Here is a 14,185-nt window from a genome sequence, read left to right as displayed (position 1 = left end):
AGAAAAGAAAAGAAAAGAAAAGAAAAGAAAAGAAAAGAAAAGAAAAGAAAAGAAAAGAAAAGAAAAGAAAAGAAAAGAAAAGAAAAGAAAAGAACTCCCACTGCTGAGGGGAGCAGCAGGAGAGACAGGGGAGGTCTGCAGCACCCTGTGGGTCAGCTCCCTGGGCGGGAGCAAACTCATGCCTGAGGCTACAGATTCACAGTGCTGCGACTTAACCCCTTGCACCACCAGGGAGGCCCCATTAGTCTCCTTTTAAAGAATAATCCCCCTTGACAAGCAAGGTAAGGCTGGGTTTCCTTCCCACTCTTCATCCTGAGCAAAAAGTCATTCACGTCTGCAGCACACAAACGTGTGGGGAGGAGTGGAGAGGGGAGTTTTTCCTACCTTGATTTCATGCCCTGCCCAGGAGCCTGGACTTGGGCAGGATCTGCAGGAGAACTGTGCCCAGGGGTGTGAGTCTACCCGGGGGTATCATCATTTTCGAAGCCTGTGTCTACAGCACCAGGTGGGGGCGAGTAGCTCTCAGCTCATTCTGAAGGACGCTCAGTCCTGCAGGTCACATGGAAGTGACCTCACAGCAGCTCCCTTTGCCATTTCAAAGGGGGCTTGAACTTCGCGTGGTCTGTACAGACATTGGTGTGCAATGATGCACACCTGAAGCTTACCTAACACGGTATGACTTCAACGAAAATTTGATAAGACAAACCAGGTTTTCCGGGGTTTCCGGGGAGCTGACTCCCTGCTGGCTGTGCCTGCTCCTCCCACAGACAGAGCCATCCTGCTCTGTGCTGTTTTCTCCCTAGACACAGGCCCACAAGACCCCCAACTTCACACCTGCTAGTCTCCTTCCCTTTAGACCCATGAACTGCTCCTCCTCACAGTGAATGGCCAAGCCCACTTACCCTAAAGGGAAAAGTTGGGTTTTTTTCCCCTTTAACTTTTAGCAAAAAAGAATAATAATCATTTTTACCGGTGAAGACCGAGTCAACAGAAGCACCTCAGGCTTTCGGAACAGTCCCTGGGTAAGTGCTCAGTAAATGCAAACTACTTTGCTTTTCTTTTGAGTTCTGCGTGTTCTGCAATCCACGAAGCGCTATCTCCATGACGATGCATCATGGGGCCTCCGCAGGCTCCCAGTGGTTCCCTGTGGGCTCTGGGCCCTCTGCTTCTTAATGAAAGGTCACCCAGTCCCCTCACCCAGGCCCCCAGAGTGACAATATCCTGCAGTATCAGGATGAGAGAGCTACTGAGCTGCGTCAGGATGTTACCTCAGATAGCCACCCTGCTAAAGACCAGAGCCCCCGAACAAACGGGACAGCCAACCAAAAGGACCGAATGGCTCTTCCACTCCCTCTCCAGCCCCGACAGTGTGAGGCATATAAAAGGCCCCTCCCCGATGTGGAGAAAAAGGAACTCTCCTGCACTGCTGGTGGGAATGCAAACTAGTACAACCACTATGGAAAACTGTTTGGAGGTTCCTCAAACTGCTAAACATGGAGCTTCCCTACCACCCAGCAATCCCACTCCTAGGTATCTATCCAAAAGACACAAAAACGCTGATTGAAAAAGATACCTGCACCCCCATGTTTATTGCTGCTTTATTTACAATTGGAAAAACATGAAAGCAGCCCAAATGCCCAAAAGTAGATGACTGGATAAAAAAGATGTGGTACATATATACAATGGAATATTACTCAGCACCAAAAAAGAGAAACACATGTCTTTTGCAGCAACTTGGATGGAGCTGGAAAAGATCATGCTTAGTGAGATAAGCCAGAAAGAGAAAGAAAAATACCGGATGGTTTCGCTCATAGCAGGAATATAATGGACCAGGCGAGAAAATAACAAGAATAATGAACAGCCATATACCAGAGACATTTTGTGGGGGGGAAGCGGGGAATGGGATCAAAAACAGGGGAATGAAGTGCATGGGACTATGGCGATGGCACATAGGTGACTCGGTGATGGGAAACCCATGGGGATTACAATTGAGATGAAAAAAAATGTACAAAATGATGTAAAAATAAACTACTATATTATATATAAAAAAAGAAAACAAACAATCATCACTAATAAAAAAAAAAAAGGCCCCTCGCCTGTGTACTGAGCAGGACTTCCAGGTCCCCGCTGGGGGGCCTGCGGACCTCATCTGCCTGGGAGCGCAATAAAGCCTCCCCCTCTCCTGCTTCTCTCTCCTTGCCTTATTCTATCCGCTGGACCTTACACTTTCCTCTAGTGATCAGGGATGTAGCACATGGTGTCTGCCCCCCTTGCCAGCGCATGCAGCACCCGTCATGCAGCACCCATCCCCAGAACAGCAGAGTGGGGTGAAGGCTCCCCTGGAGCCCTGTTCCTGGTGCCCAATAAGGACTCGTGGAATCTGAGCTGCGAATTCCCCACAGGCATCATGGTCCAGCCCGTTTCCTGCCCTGAGGACTCTCCCAGAGCCTGCAGATCCAGGACTGCTGGGACGGTGACCTCCCCACCTTCTGCAGTGCCTCTGGGGGGAGGGCTCTGGGCACCGTGTCCTCAGACCCTGAAAGAGACCAGTGAGCAGGACAGTCCTGCCTCGTGCAACAGCCAGGCTGCAGGGGCCCCTCTTATAGACCAGCAAAGAACACGGCAGCCACCCCCATCTGGGCTCAGAGCAGGTACCAGGCCCGGGAAGGGTAAAATATAAGGACAGATGCGACTTTCTTATTTCTGGAGAAAATGTCTGGTTTTGCAGGTGTGTGGAAAGAGCTTTTTGGGAAAACAGGTCATGTCAGCCTTTCCCCACCATGCTGAGCAACACGGACGGGGCCCCACTGATGGACACTGTTGACGAAGGGCCGCAGAAGGTCAAGACACCCGCACATCCACGCTGGGTGGTGACGTGAAGTCAGTGGGGGTTCAACTCAGTGGTCCTGGAGAGGGAGGAAGCAGGAGCTTCCCTCAGGTAGCAACACCGACAGCATTGCCACAGATGCTGGCTGAAGCCACCATACAGGCACCAGGAGGATTTAGCCCAGCAAAGCCAGGACTGGGCATGGGTCACCCCGTGTGGGGAACTGGGTCTCAGCTGGCCACGTCCGCTCTAAAAACAGAAAGACCACAACTGAGCCCAGGGTCTATTTTTACTCCCCACTCACTGGAGAGGAATGTGTAATATTTCAGCAAAGGGAGAGTGCACGCAGCCAAAACTAACTGTTTGGCTTGGCAGTTTCTGGCAGACCTAAATTGTTGAGACAAAGGCTGCAGAAACATTGTCAGAAAATATCACTGTTTACTGGAACAAATCCCAAGTCACAAACCGTTTGACATCTATTTTCTCCACCTCTCTCCCTGAAGAAGAGGAAGATGGGGAACATAGTAAAAACTTTGAGAATCACAAAATCAGTACAAGTGACTGCCTAACAGGGTGGTCGGCATAGCTCACCACCCCCCCCCCCAGGGGCCGACTGAGGGGTCAGAGTGGCCTGGCTCCTAATTCCCAGGCTCCCGAAGTGCACAAGGGCCTTTGTGTTTTTAATCAGGACACACAGGGACCTGAAGAGCTGGGCAAACAAATGGATTAATCCTGCCCCAGTCCACACTGCCCAGTTCCTGGGCTCCATGGTGACAGGAGCGTAGGAAAACCCAACAGAGACCTAAGAGCCTGCGTTGGGGGAGGGGTGCAAAGGGCTGGACCTCGCTGTTCTAAGGTTCAGAGAAAAATGTGTCTCTGCCCTCCAGGTTTGTCACCCCAAGAGGTGTTGGTTTCACATCCCTTGCTTTCCGCCTGCTTCCCTGTCTGTAAAGTGGGGTTGTTGAGGCCAGAAAGGAAAGCACAGCGAAGGCGCTGACAGTTTCAGGCACTGTGGCCTCAATCTGGAGACTCTGAGGAACTGTGGGCACGAGATGTGGTGGGCGGGCTGGACAGCCCAGGCGGCTGACGGTGGGGAGTTGGCGCTCTCCCCTGTTTAGAAAGGTGAGTGCGAATAGGCACGGGTGAGGGACACCAGGTGACTGGACAGAAAGGGGGAGGGGAGGAGGGCAGGTGAGCAGGGCAGATGGTCAAGACGGGGTCGGGGTGCTGGGCAGCCCTGCCAGTGTTCCTCAGAAACTTCTGGCTGGCAGTGAGGAGGGGCAGCGAAGCGAAGCGGAGCCAAGGGGGCGGAGGGAACCAGCTGAACGGGGTGCCCTTCTGTCCCGCAGTGAGCAGGAAACTCCTGCCAGCCACAGACAAATCCAAGTTCCAGTCTCTTCATTCACCTGTCAGCAGGCCTCGCCCTGGGTCCCCCACAAGCACCTAGTGACACAAGCACCCAGAGGTGAAAGAACTCAATGTGTGCCGACTGCTGCCAAGGACGAAGCACACTGAGGGGCTTGTGCTCCTGAGGGCCTGCTTCTCTTGCTGAGGAGGGGCCAAGCACCCCTTATTCTGGGAATGCTGTCTGACCCTCAGAGATCTTTGATACCAAAGGAATGAAGGAAACCATCCCCGCACCCATCTACTTACTATCCCCAAATAAGTAGCTGAGCATCAGAAGGACGGGGGTAGAGAAAAAAGGAAAAAGCCAGACATCCTGGGGGAGGAAGAGGGGGGTCCCCAGAGCCCAGAGCTCCAGCACCAGGGCCTGACCTGCCTCCCCAGGCATCTCCCTTACATTCCTCAGCCCAGACCGACTGGGGAATGCAAAGAATCCCTTCCATACTCTGCCCCCCTTTCTAGAACATTCCAAGTGCTGGTTTTTTCCCTCTTGAAACTCCAGTAGCATGAGAGAGGAATCCACCATGGGGTCCCATGGGCACCCTCTCCCCCAGCTCGGCTGCCAGGCTGACAGATGAGTGGAAAAGATGATGGTCACAGCCACCCCCTCGTCGAGGCTGCTCCCCCTCAGAGCCCCTTTTCTGTGAAGAAAGAGGTCAGAGCCGCAGAGGCAGGAAGGAAGAAACTCAGGGAGGGAGGAGTGAGCTGGAAGACGGAGAGGAGCCCAAGAGGCCAGGTGCTCGGCTGCTACCCCAAGACCACCTAGACCCCGCTGGGCCACCACAGCTCTACAGTCAGAGCCGTGTTTGACTGCAGCACAGAGCCAGCTCATTCTCTACGGCTGGCGCTGCCCAAGAAAAAAGTGCCCATGCAGAGATCCAGCAGTTGGGCCAAAATCCCTAAGTCCCTGAGATTCTCAGCTCAGCCCAACAGCCACAACCTGGAGTCAGGCTCACCCTTGCCTCAGCTGACCTGGGATATAAGCAGAGCCATAACTTGGAACCGAGGGAATCCTCTTCGTATGGAACACCCTGGCACAGGGCCTTCTGTCCTGCTGTAGGCAGGAGATTCTTGCCAGCCACAGACCTGAGCTCAATCTCCCTGTCCATTCAGCCTGCCTGTGGAGAGGTGAGGAACAGACGGCATGGGCATTTCCCAGCCAGGGGGCTTCAGGGAGCTGACAAGTCAAAGGTGACAAACAGCTGAGCACATAATTGGCACTCATGAAACGCCTGCTGAGCTGTCTGCTGGAAAATGCAGGCGCACACCTACCAACAGGTGCACAGATAGGTGGTAAGTGGGGAAGATGAGCGGAAGGATCCTTGGGAGGATAAAGCTTTTCTCCTGCATGAGTTTTGCCAATATATGAACTAGCCACTCACTATTACATGAGAACAGAAGTGTCTGCTCATCTCTGAGCCTTAAGCCTAATGTCCTGACATAGAATGGGTACAGATAAATGTTCGCTGAACTTTTGAAAGATCAGTGGATGATGTCAGAGAGACAGAAAGCAGAAAGCCGGCTGCCAGGGCCTGGGGGCGAGGGCGTGCTAGTCAGTGTGAAGGGGACAGTTTCCGTTTTGCTCCATGAACAAGTTCTGTGGAGAGAGGATGGTGACGGCTGCACAACAATGGTGACTGGACTGCACACTTAAAGAGGGCACAGATGGCCAGTTTTTTGTGTATTTTACCACAATTAAATATTAAAGTAAAATAATCAATGGATGGTGGAAAACAATCGAATAAGATGACCCAGTGTCACAGTTGCCAGGGGATGGAATTTCATATTAAAAATGTCTACAGATTCTTCCACTCTCTGTAATGAAGTGTGCCAAAGCCAAGAGGTAGAGCGCTTTGGCTTAAGGCTGGGAAGGGCCAGGTAGAAGAATGTTCTAGAACTCGACACTGACCACTGAATAAAGTGCTAAACTCCTTTCTTGGTTCTCTGGAATACTCTGTCTTTTCTGTCTCTACAAGGTCTAACACTAAACTAATCCTGACCCCAAGAGATCAAAATAAAAGGTGAGGAAGACAGGGAGCAAGCCAACCAGGGGGTGAAACAAACAGGTTCTCTCGTTGAAAAGGAATGTGACATGGGACTGAATTCTGAGCCACTCAGACTATGCTTTTCACTGAAAGGATGGAAGTTAAAATGACAGACACATAGAAATTTTATTTTACAAAACCTCTATTGACCAGATTCCTCAGCACCCGGCTAGTGTCTGTGGATCTGATCAGCATCACAGTGTGACCCACGCATATTGGTTTAGCTCTCTTTGCTCTCAAGGCTTTTTCCAGTCCCTCACCCCAACTCCCCACTTGGTCCTGTAGCTGGCCAGCCATCCCTTGGCCACCCCAAGCACTATCTCATCCTTGTTCCAGAGTGTCACCTGCAGCAAGTTAATAATAAATGAAATGTCCCTTCCCCCACGTAGCTGAGTTAGGAACAATTAACAAGGTGAATTCTTAAGAGAACAGATAATCTTACAACACAAAATGGACTGAGGGTTTAGGTATTTTCACAATTTTCATTTCTCTGCCTTCATTACTGTTATATCCTCAAACACAGGGCCCATCCCAGAAGATCCGTGCTGTTTCTGGACCACCACACCCAAGGCTGTTCCTTCCCAACCCGCAGAGCACCTACTTGTCTGCTGCCACTGTCTGGCACCCATGGGATCAGTGCTTTTCACTGTAACTCAGTGCGGACCCACAGAAGAGGAACATTGAGAGCCACAGCCCAACGCCCTCATATAGATGCGCTTTCCACCCGCCTGCAACATCCTTCACAATGGCCCTTGACAGAGGGTTTACTGTTGGCTTTAGGAGCTACAGTCAGTCCAGCCTTCATTACCCTTGAGAGCCTCCTTGATGTCCTCCCTCCCCCACCTCCACCTCAACCACACCTTCAACCAGTGACTGCAGTTTGTACTCACGCCATTTTCGCTCACTCTGCACAGACCTAGGCTATTAATCTGCAGTGAACATAAAAAATAACACACACAGGATGCAGATGTTTGCATCTTTATTTTTAGAATGATGAGGACCCAAGGTAACAGCACCCTGAAGGCTGGAGAAACCTGGGCTTGCTAAGTGAACACGTTGATCTTTGTCAACATCTAGTATGCTGAGAAACCACCTCTTACCTACAAGTAAGCATCAGCTCAACCTGCATCTGCTTTCACATCCGAAGATCCGTTCACTTCACTTGGGACAATCAAAACCCTTAACAAGATGCTGTCCATGTGCAAGAGGGCCAGATGACCTATCTGTGCCTGTCTGTGGCAACTAGAGAGGTCAAGGGAATGACTTAAAATCACAGAAGCTTAATGCTCTTATGCAGGGAAATGAATCAACAGTGGTTAAGCCTGATGCTCTTAAGCAACTCATCAAACAATAATAACACGAATGAATGAATGATCGGGAGAGCAGAACTAGTGATCCAAGTTGGGTTGTTTCTGCTAATACGAGCACACATGTGTCAAATGGCTAGTTCAGCCTCTATGGTTCTCCCTCAGAACTCTCAGGGCTTGGAGGTGACTCTTCCAGGGAATTTTTTTTTTTTTAATGGCTAGCCATATTTCACAAACCATTTGTTTTTAACTTTTAAATCTATTTGCTTTCTTTTTTTTTTAAAGTTTAATAATTCCAGGGAATTTTTATAGATCACCAGTCTGGTCTCTGCCAATCTCTCTCTTATCTCCACACTGCCCAATGTCCTGTCTCTGTTAATCTTCTGATTTCATTTCAATGGAAGCAGCTGTTGCCATTCTCCCCTCCCCACATCCTACCCAAAAAAAGCTCCCCTCAAAGTTTTGCCTTCTGGAGCAACCTCATGTTATGGGCTAGTGGGTGGAAGTAGGAGAAAGGGGGCCCTGCTTTCTGGGGTGAATGGGAACCCATCAAGAGGGCATCCTTGTGCTCCAGTGACAGAACCACAGCTACTTAAATCCCACCAGGGACCCACACGTGTGTTCCCTACCCGTCATAATTTTCTTCCCCTCCCCCACCTCCATCCTCTCCCTCTCTATGGGCAGTGAACACATCACCTGCGTGGACACATCACCTGCAGGCTAACGGTGGGCTACTACTTTCAGAATCCATCGAATGCTTAAAAATATACACACACACATTTAAAATACAAAGCAGTTGTTTTTAAAGGTCAAACAAATCTAAATTTAACTCAACTTACCCTTGTTTCCCAGGAGAAAGGGGCAGAGTGCTCATCTTGCCAAGTTATGTCCTGAAATAAAAATTCAAGAATAAATCTCAAATCCAATCCCAGCATACCCCCTGCAAGCCATCTACCCAAGGCCCAAGGCCCAAAACTTAGGCACAACCTCCACTCCTAGCTCTAAACTAGCCTGAAGTTATGACGCTCTGCAGAGACATGTCTTCAGCCCGGCTTCACCCTCATGTCTCCGCAGAGGCTGCCGGGCACAGCCCTCACCGTGGGACTCCATGAGCAGGACTCAATCCCAGGCTCAAGTCTCAGCCCTCCCAGTTAGCCCTGTGACCATGTGGACTTTTTTGAGCTTCAGCTTCATCATCTGTAAAAGGAGAATTATACTTCCCTTGCAGGATTCAATCACATGATAAATGAGCAGAATGTCACACAACCATCTGCCACTCAACACCAAGGCATCTGAGCCCCTTTTTCTCCCCCAAGTGCCTCCAGAAACCACAAAAGTGCTGATCAACAGAATCAATGAAGAAAATGCCAATTTTTGAGTACCACATTATGAGAACTCTGAGATCCTTCACCCTCACCAAATAGAACATGATGGAGAGAGCCTTTTAGAAGCACCATGGAGAATTTGACTTTGCTCATTGGCTTACACAAATGATGGGGAAATCACCTTTCCATGACTAACCCCCACCCCAAACCCCAGCAGTATTTCTGTGCTAGCCAAAGTCTCATGCAAGGCCCGCTTCCACTGGGGATGGTATTTTATGAACCAAAAATCAGAGCCCACTGAGTGATACACACTGGACTTGAGCTCAACCGTCTTGAATGGAGACAGCTCGTCTGTAAAGTACCCCGATGAGTTATGTCTACTTCCTGCCCTCAGCATTTGGTGATCTGCCCCCCACTCCCACCCAGATGGGCCCACTGCCTTCAGAGTGGAGTCACTGACTCTGACTGAGCCTCGGGGCTATCCCTCCAGGCCAGTAGGCTTTGAAAATGAGAAGGAACATGAACCACTGCCTGCTGATGGTGAGTTTCAGTTCAACCCAAGCTGCTTCTAGTGTATAAACTCTGTCCCTCCAAATATGGAGATGGGCTGCAGTAAGGAATGGAGTTCAAAGGCCTTGGTGACTAGACAGCCCAGGCTGCAGGCCCAGCCTTTAGCTGTAGGCCCAGCTTTAGCTCTGTGTGTGTGTGTGTTGGGGGGCAGGGGGGGGGTCCAGCGTGTTTTGCAGGTACAGGAAGGGGATAAATCACCTGAAACTCCTTAAAAAGTCTATGCTCTCAGGATCCTCTAACTTCCTCTCATATGGAATAAAACAAGAAGGCCTGTTTTCAGATGAGAAAATTAAAGGAGGTCACTGGGATATAAATGTTATTTCTTTTAGATTTGGGCCTGAGGGGGAAAAGGAAAAGGAAAAAGTAAAGGAAAATCACCAGGCAAATACGCTCCTGCAACCCAGAGGTAGGACAGCCCAATGTCCGCCTCAGTGGACAGGGGAAGTGAGTGTGTGGAGGTTTACTGGGCAGACAGGGGCAGGGAGCGGAGCAGGACCGCTGCTCCAGAGCCCTGGACCCCTGACATACAATCCTACTCATCTTCCCACTCATCTTCTAAGTACTCATTACGCAGTTTGGGTCTTTCAAAGTCTGCAAAGATTAAATTAGGGTCTTGGTTTTGGAAGGTGAATGACAGTAAGACTCCTGAAGAACAGGATTTGGCTGGAGCTTGGTGAGCTGCCATCTCCATGGGTCCCCACATCAGCGGGGTCCTCAAAGGGGTCACTGACAGAGAATGGCACTGATGTCCCTTCAACCTGGTGACCAGTCAGGCCACAGTCTGGTTTGTTCCATCAAGAAACTGAGTCAAGGGGCAAATTGCTTATGTTTCTATAATTCTAGGCTCATAAAAAAGAAAAGAGCTTTATAAAAATAAATATGCCAAACAAAAATGTGACTGAAGCTCTGATGGCAGCCCTTGGCTGCGCACGCCAACCACAGAAAGCGATGCTGGTAAGAACAGGCTCCTCAGACGGTTGATGCACACCCAGTTAGGGCGGAAAACATGCACATGCTCACACACACTCTCTCATACACACACTCTCGTACACACGCACATTCAAACACTGCTGTCCTTCTCCCCCACTACCAGCAGACAACCAGAACATGGCTGTAGATACTCACATAAGCTTTCTGTAAAGTTGTTTACAAGGTTCACCCCCACTCCATCTCATGGCCAAGATAAGAACTGTGTCAGCACCAAGAGACGTCTGCCATTTTGCCCACAGGACCACCCTAAGCAGGCTTTATTTTCATTAAAAGTTATCCTCAGGGCCCTCCTTAGGTTGAAGCACAGCACTAAGAAGCTAAAGTCATGTCAGCATGAGTTCTATTCCTGGCCAGGGAGGTGACCCACATGGTGCCGTAGACCTCTCCTGACCCCCCCGCTGTTCCCTCAGCAATATACTTCATTGATCTGCCTGTTCTGCTCCCCACTGTCTCTCGTGAATCTGCTCACCGCCCCTGTACCTCTGGCCTGTACCCCAGTTTTGTATGCATAAATAAGTGTATCTTTAAAAAAAGAAAAGTTATCCTCAGAGTCAAATTTCTTTCCCTAAGAGACATCTCTACCTGAAACAATACTGAATCACTCTAGAAATCATTATTTTTCTGGAGCACGACACAGGTTTCCAAATCCCACAGAAAGCTAAAAAGCAGAGAGGAAGCCACTGAGCGCTGAGAAAAAGAGCCCCTGGCTGATAATCAGCAGAAGCCAGGACAGTGCACAGCAAGATACATCACACATCTTGCCTGTAACTTTCCAGAGGCCTTGATCACTCTCTCATCAAAAGTCACCTCCTAATAGCAGCAATAGTTGTGAAAAAGTATGAACGTACATCCTCTGCCTGTAGTTCTGGATCCACATGAACATGAAGGCTCTAACTGGTGTTCATTATTTGGTAAAGAACAGATACCAGGCATTTTTACTCCTGATGGTGCATCCTGTGGTATATTGGAGCAGGCCAGCACTGATTCACCAGAGATGACGGAAATTCTGAGGGATTGTTGGAAACTTGTTTTACAAAGTCATGACAGAAAGTGAACTTATTATACAAGGTTATACTTAAATACACTGTATCAAAATAAAAAGCAATACAGTTTACACCCATAAAGGTGGCTATTTTAATAAAGCACACACAAGTATTCATAGGATATGGAGCAGTTGAAGAAATGCACGCTGCTGATGAGAATGTAAAAGGGTACAGCCCCTACAGAAATGGGATAACCGTTCCTCAGAAAAAAAAAGAAAAACTAAACATAAAACAGAATTACCATTTCATCCAGCAATTCCACACTTAGGTAGAAGGGAGAAAAAACTGGAAACATGGACTCACCAGACGCCTGTAGGCCACTAATAAGTATTACATAATTCAGACACCTGTAGGCCACTAATCAGTATTACATAATTCACAACAGTCAAAAGCCATCAATAGCTGAACAGAAAAAATGAAGTGCATGTACAAGGGAATACTATACAGCCCTGATTAAGTGTTCTGACAGGTTTTACATGGATGGATCCTAGCGATATTAGCGTAAATGATATATTCCAGTCAACAAACATTGTATGATCTCACTTATTGCAGGTAACGTAATTGGCAAATTCATAGGGACAGCGTGCAGACTAGTTTGGAGGATGGGAACTGATTATTTAATGAATACAGAGTTTACATTTGAGGTGATGGAAAAGCTCTAAAAAATATATAGTGGTGATGATAGATGGCTGGGTAACATAGCGAATGTACTAAATAAATGTACACCTTAAAATGGTAAATTTTATGTTAGACACATTTTACCATAGTACAAAATATGAAAAGGCTATGTATTATATGAGTGTAACAATACAAAATTCTGGAAAAGGTAAAACTTTAGAGACAGTAAAAAGATTAAGTGGTTGCCAGAGGTTAAAAAGAGGGAAAGAAGAATAGATAGAGCACAGAGGATTTTTAGGGCAGTGAAAACATTCTATAATATGATAACATACTTGTCTCAAGACTTATAAAATGTATAAGGCCAAGAGTAAACCCCAGCTTAACCATGGGCTTAAGATAATAACAAGCGTGTTAACCCACGCCTTTGACTGTTGTGAATTATGTAATACTGATTAGTGGCCTACAGGTGTCTGGTGAGTCCATGTTTCCAGTAACAAAAGCCCCACGCTGGCGGGGGATGCCGACTGTGGGGGAGGGCAGTGCATGTGGGGGAGACGGAAGTATGTTGGAACTGTGGATTTCCCAGTTTTACTGTGAACTTAAAAAATATTGCACTAAAAAATATTGTTTTTAAAGGGCCCTCCCTAGTGGTGCAACGGGTTAGAGCGCAGCACAATGAAACTATCCACAGCCACTGCAGCACAAGTTCGATCCCAGCCATGGAGGTGACCCACATAGCACAGCAGACCTCTCCTGTCTTGCAACTCCTCCCCTCAGAAATGTCTTTTGGTAGATCCCTGTTCTGCTTCCTACTTTGTCTCTGGTGAGTCCTCTTACTCCCCTCCCACCCCCAAACACACATCTGGCTGGTACCCCAGTTCTTGTATGCATAAATAAATCTTTTTTTTTAAATACTGCTTTTTTAAAATGACCCCACCCCCAAAACCTACAATGATAGAAAATATTCAAATTTCATCATTTTTCACTACTTTTATAGATTTTGCCTTTCCTGTGCTCTTGAGAACAGTGTTTCCTCTACTATGTTTGCAAGACAAAGTACATCTAGAACTCTACCTAAAAGCGTTTCTGCTCCCTGCCAGGCTTGAGGTGCGTGGGGGGTGCCTGTTCCAGATGCTGAGCATCGAGAACGGTCATCCTTACTCCACAGGCCCAGAAGGTAAATATTTACCAAACTGCCGCAGGCTGCAGCCCATATCAGACAAGACAGACATCATTACATTCTACATCTATTCTAATTTTTGCATTTAAATGTTAAGAGGATTTTGGTGATGTGCTTTTGAAATTATTTGGTTACAAGTACCTCATCTATCATTGGCTATGATTTCTCTATAAAAGCCGTGACTAGGGGCCTCTGTGGTGGTGCAAAGGGTTAAGTGCAGCACTATGAAGCTCTCTGCAGCCACCACAGTTTGAGTTCAATGCTGACCAGGGAGCTGACCTACATGGTGCAGCAGACCTGTCCTGTCCTGCCCACTGCTCCCCTGAGCAGTGTATTTCAGTAGATCTGCTTGTTCTTCTTGGTGGGGGGTTAGTCAGTGTGTACCTCAAACACACAGTAGCATATTAAAAACAGGAGTGAGACAAGCATACACTCTGGCACATAGCCCACGCTGCTGAAAGGCATAGTGACACGAACCACGGTGATTGTGACAGCCCTAGGCCTAATTACCAAGACTTGGAATAATCAAAATGTGCTTCAGCAGGTGAATGAACAGACTTCAAGAGCTCCAGACAATGGGATACTTGGTCAGTACCGAAAAGAAATGAGCAGGCAAGCCATGAAGTCAACCAGGAGTCTTAAATGCACCTACTAAGTGAAAGGGGCCCATGTGGAAAGGTGACAGAGTCCATAAAAGTCAAACTATGGAGGCCCTCCCTGGTGGCGCAGCGGGTTAAAGCACAGCACTGAGAAGCTAAAGCCACTTGCGCATGAGTTCGATTCCCGCCTGCCCAGGAGGAGACCACATGGTGCCCCGGAGGAGACCACATGGTGCCCCGTAGGAGACCACATGGTGCAGCAGACCTCTCCTGACCC

The 14,185-nt window shown here is 48.3% G+C and overlaps 1 protein-coding gene across 1 annotated transcript in view; it reads right to left on the bottom strand.

Moving 5' to 3' along the window:
• Window positions 1-14,185, bottom strand: part of LOC101628725 (chromosome unknown open reading frame, human C1orf198) — a 31,889-nt gene that overhangs the window by 10,155 nt on the left and 7,549 nt on the right. The window contains exon 2 of the mRNA XM_004690841.2: window positions 8,423-8,473. Within this exon, the coding sequence (XP_004690898.1) occupies window positions 8,423-8,473 (51 nt within the window). The remainder of the gene's footprint in view (window positions 1-8,422; window positions 8,474-14,185) is intronic.

The sequence above is a fragment of the Condylura cristata genome, unplaced genomic scaffold, assembly GCF_000260355.1.
Source record: "Condylura cristata isolate star-nosed mole 26May11 unplaced genomic scaffold, ConCri1.0 scaffold00029, whole genome shotgun sequence".
NCBI lineage: Eukaryota > Metazoa > Chordata > Mammalia > Eulipotyphla > Talpidae > Condylura > Condylura cristata.
Note: the sequence above shows the minus strand (reverse complement) of the source record. Positions and strands in the feature narration are given on the sequence as shown.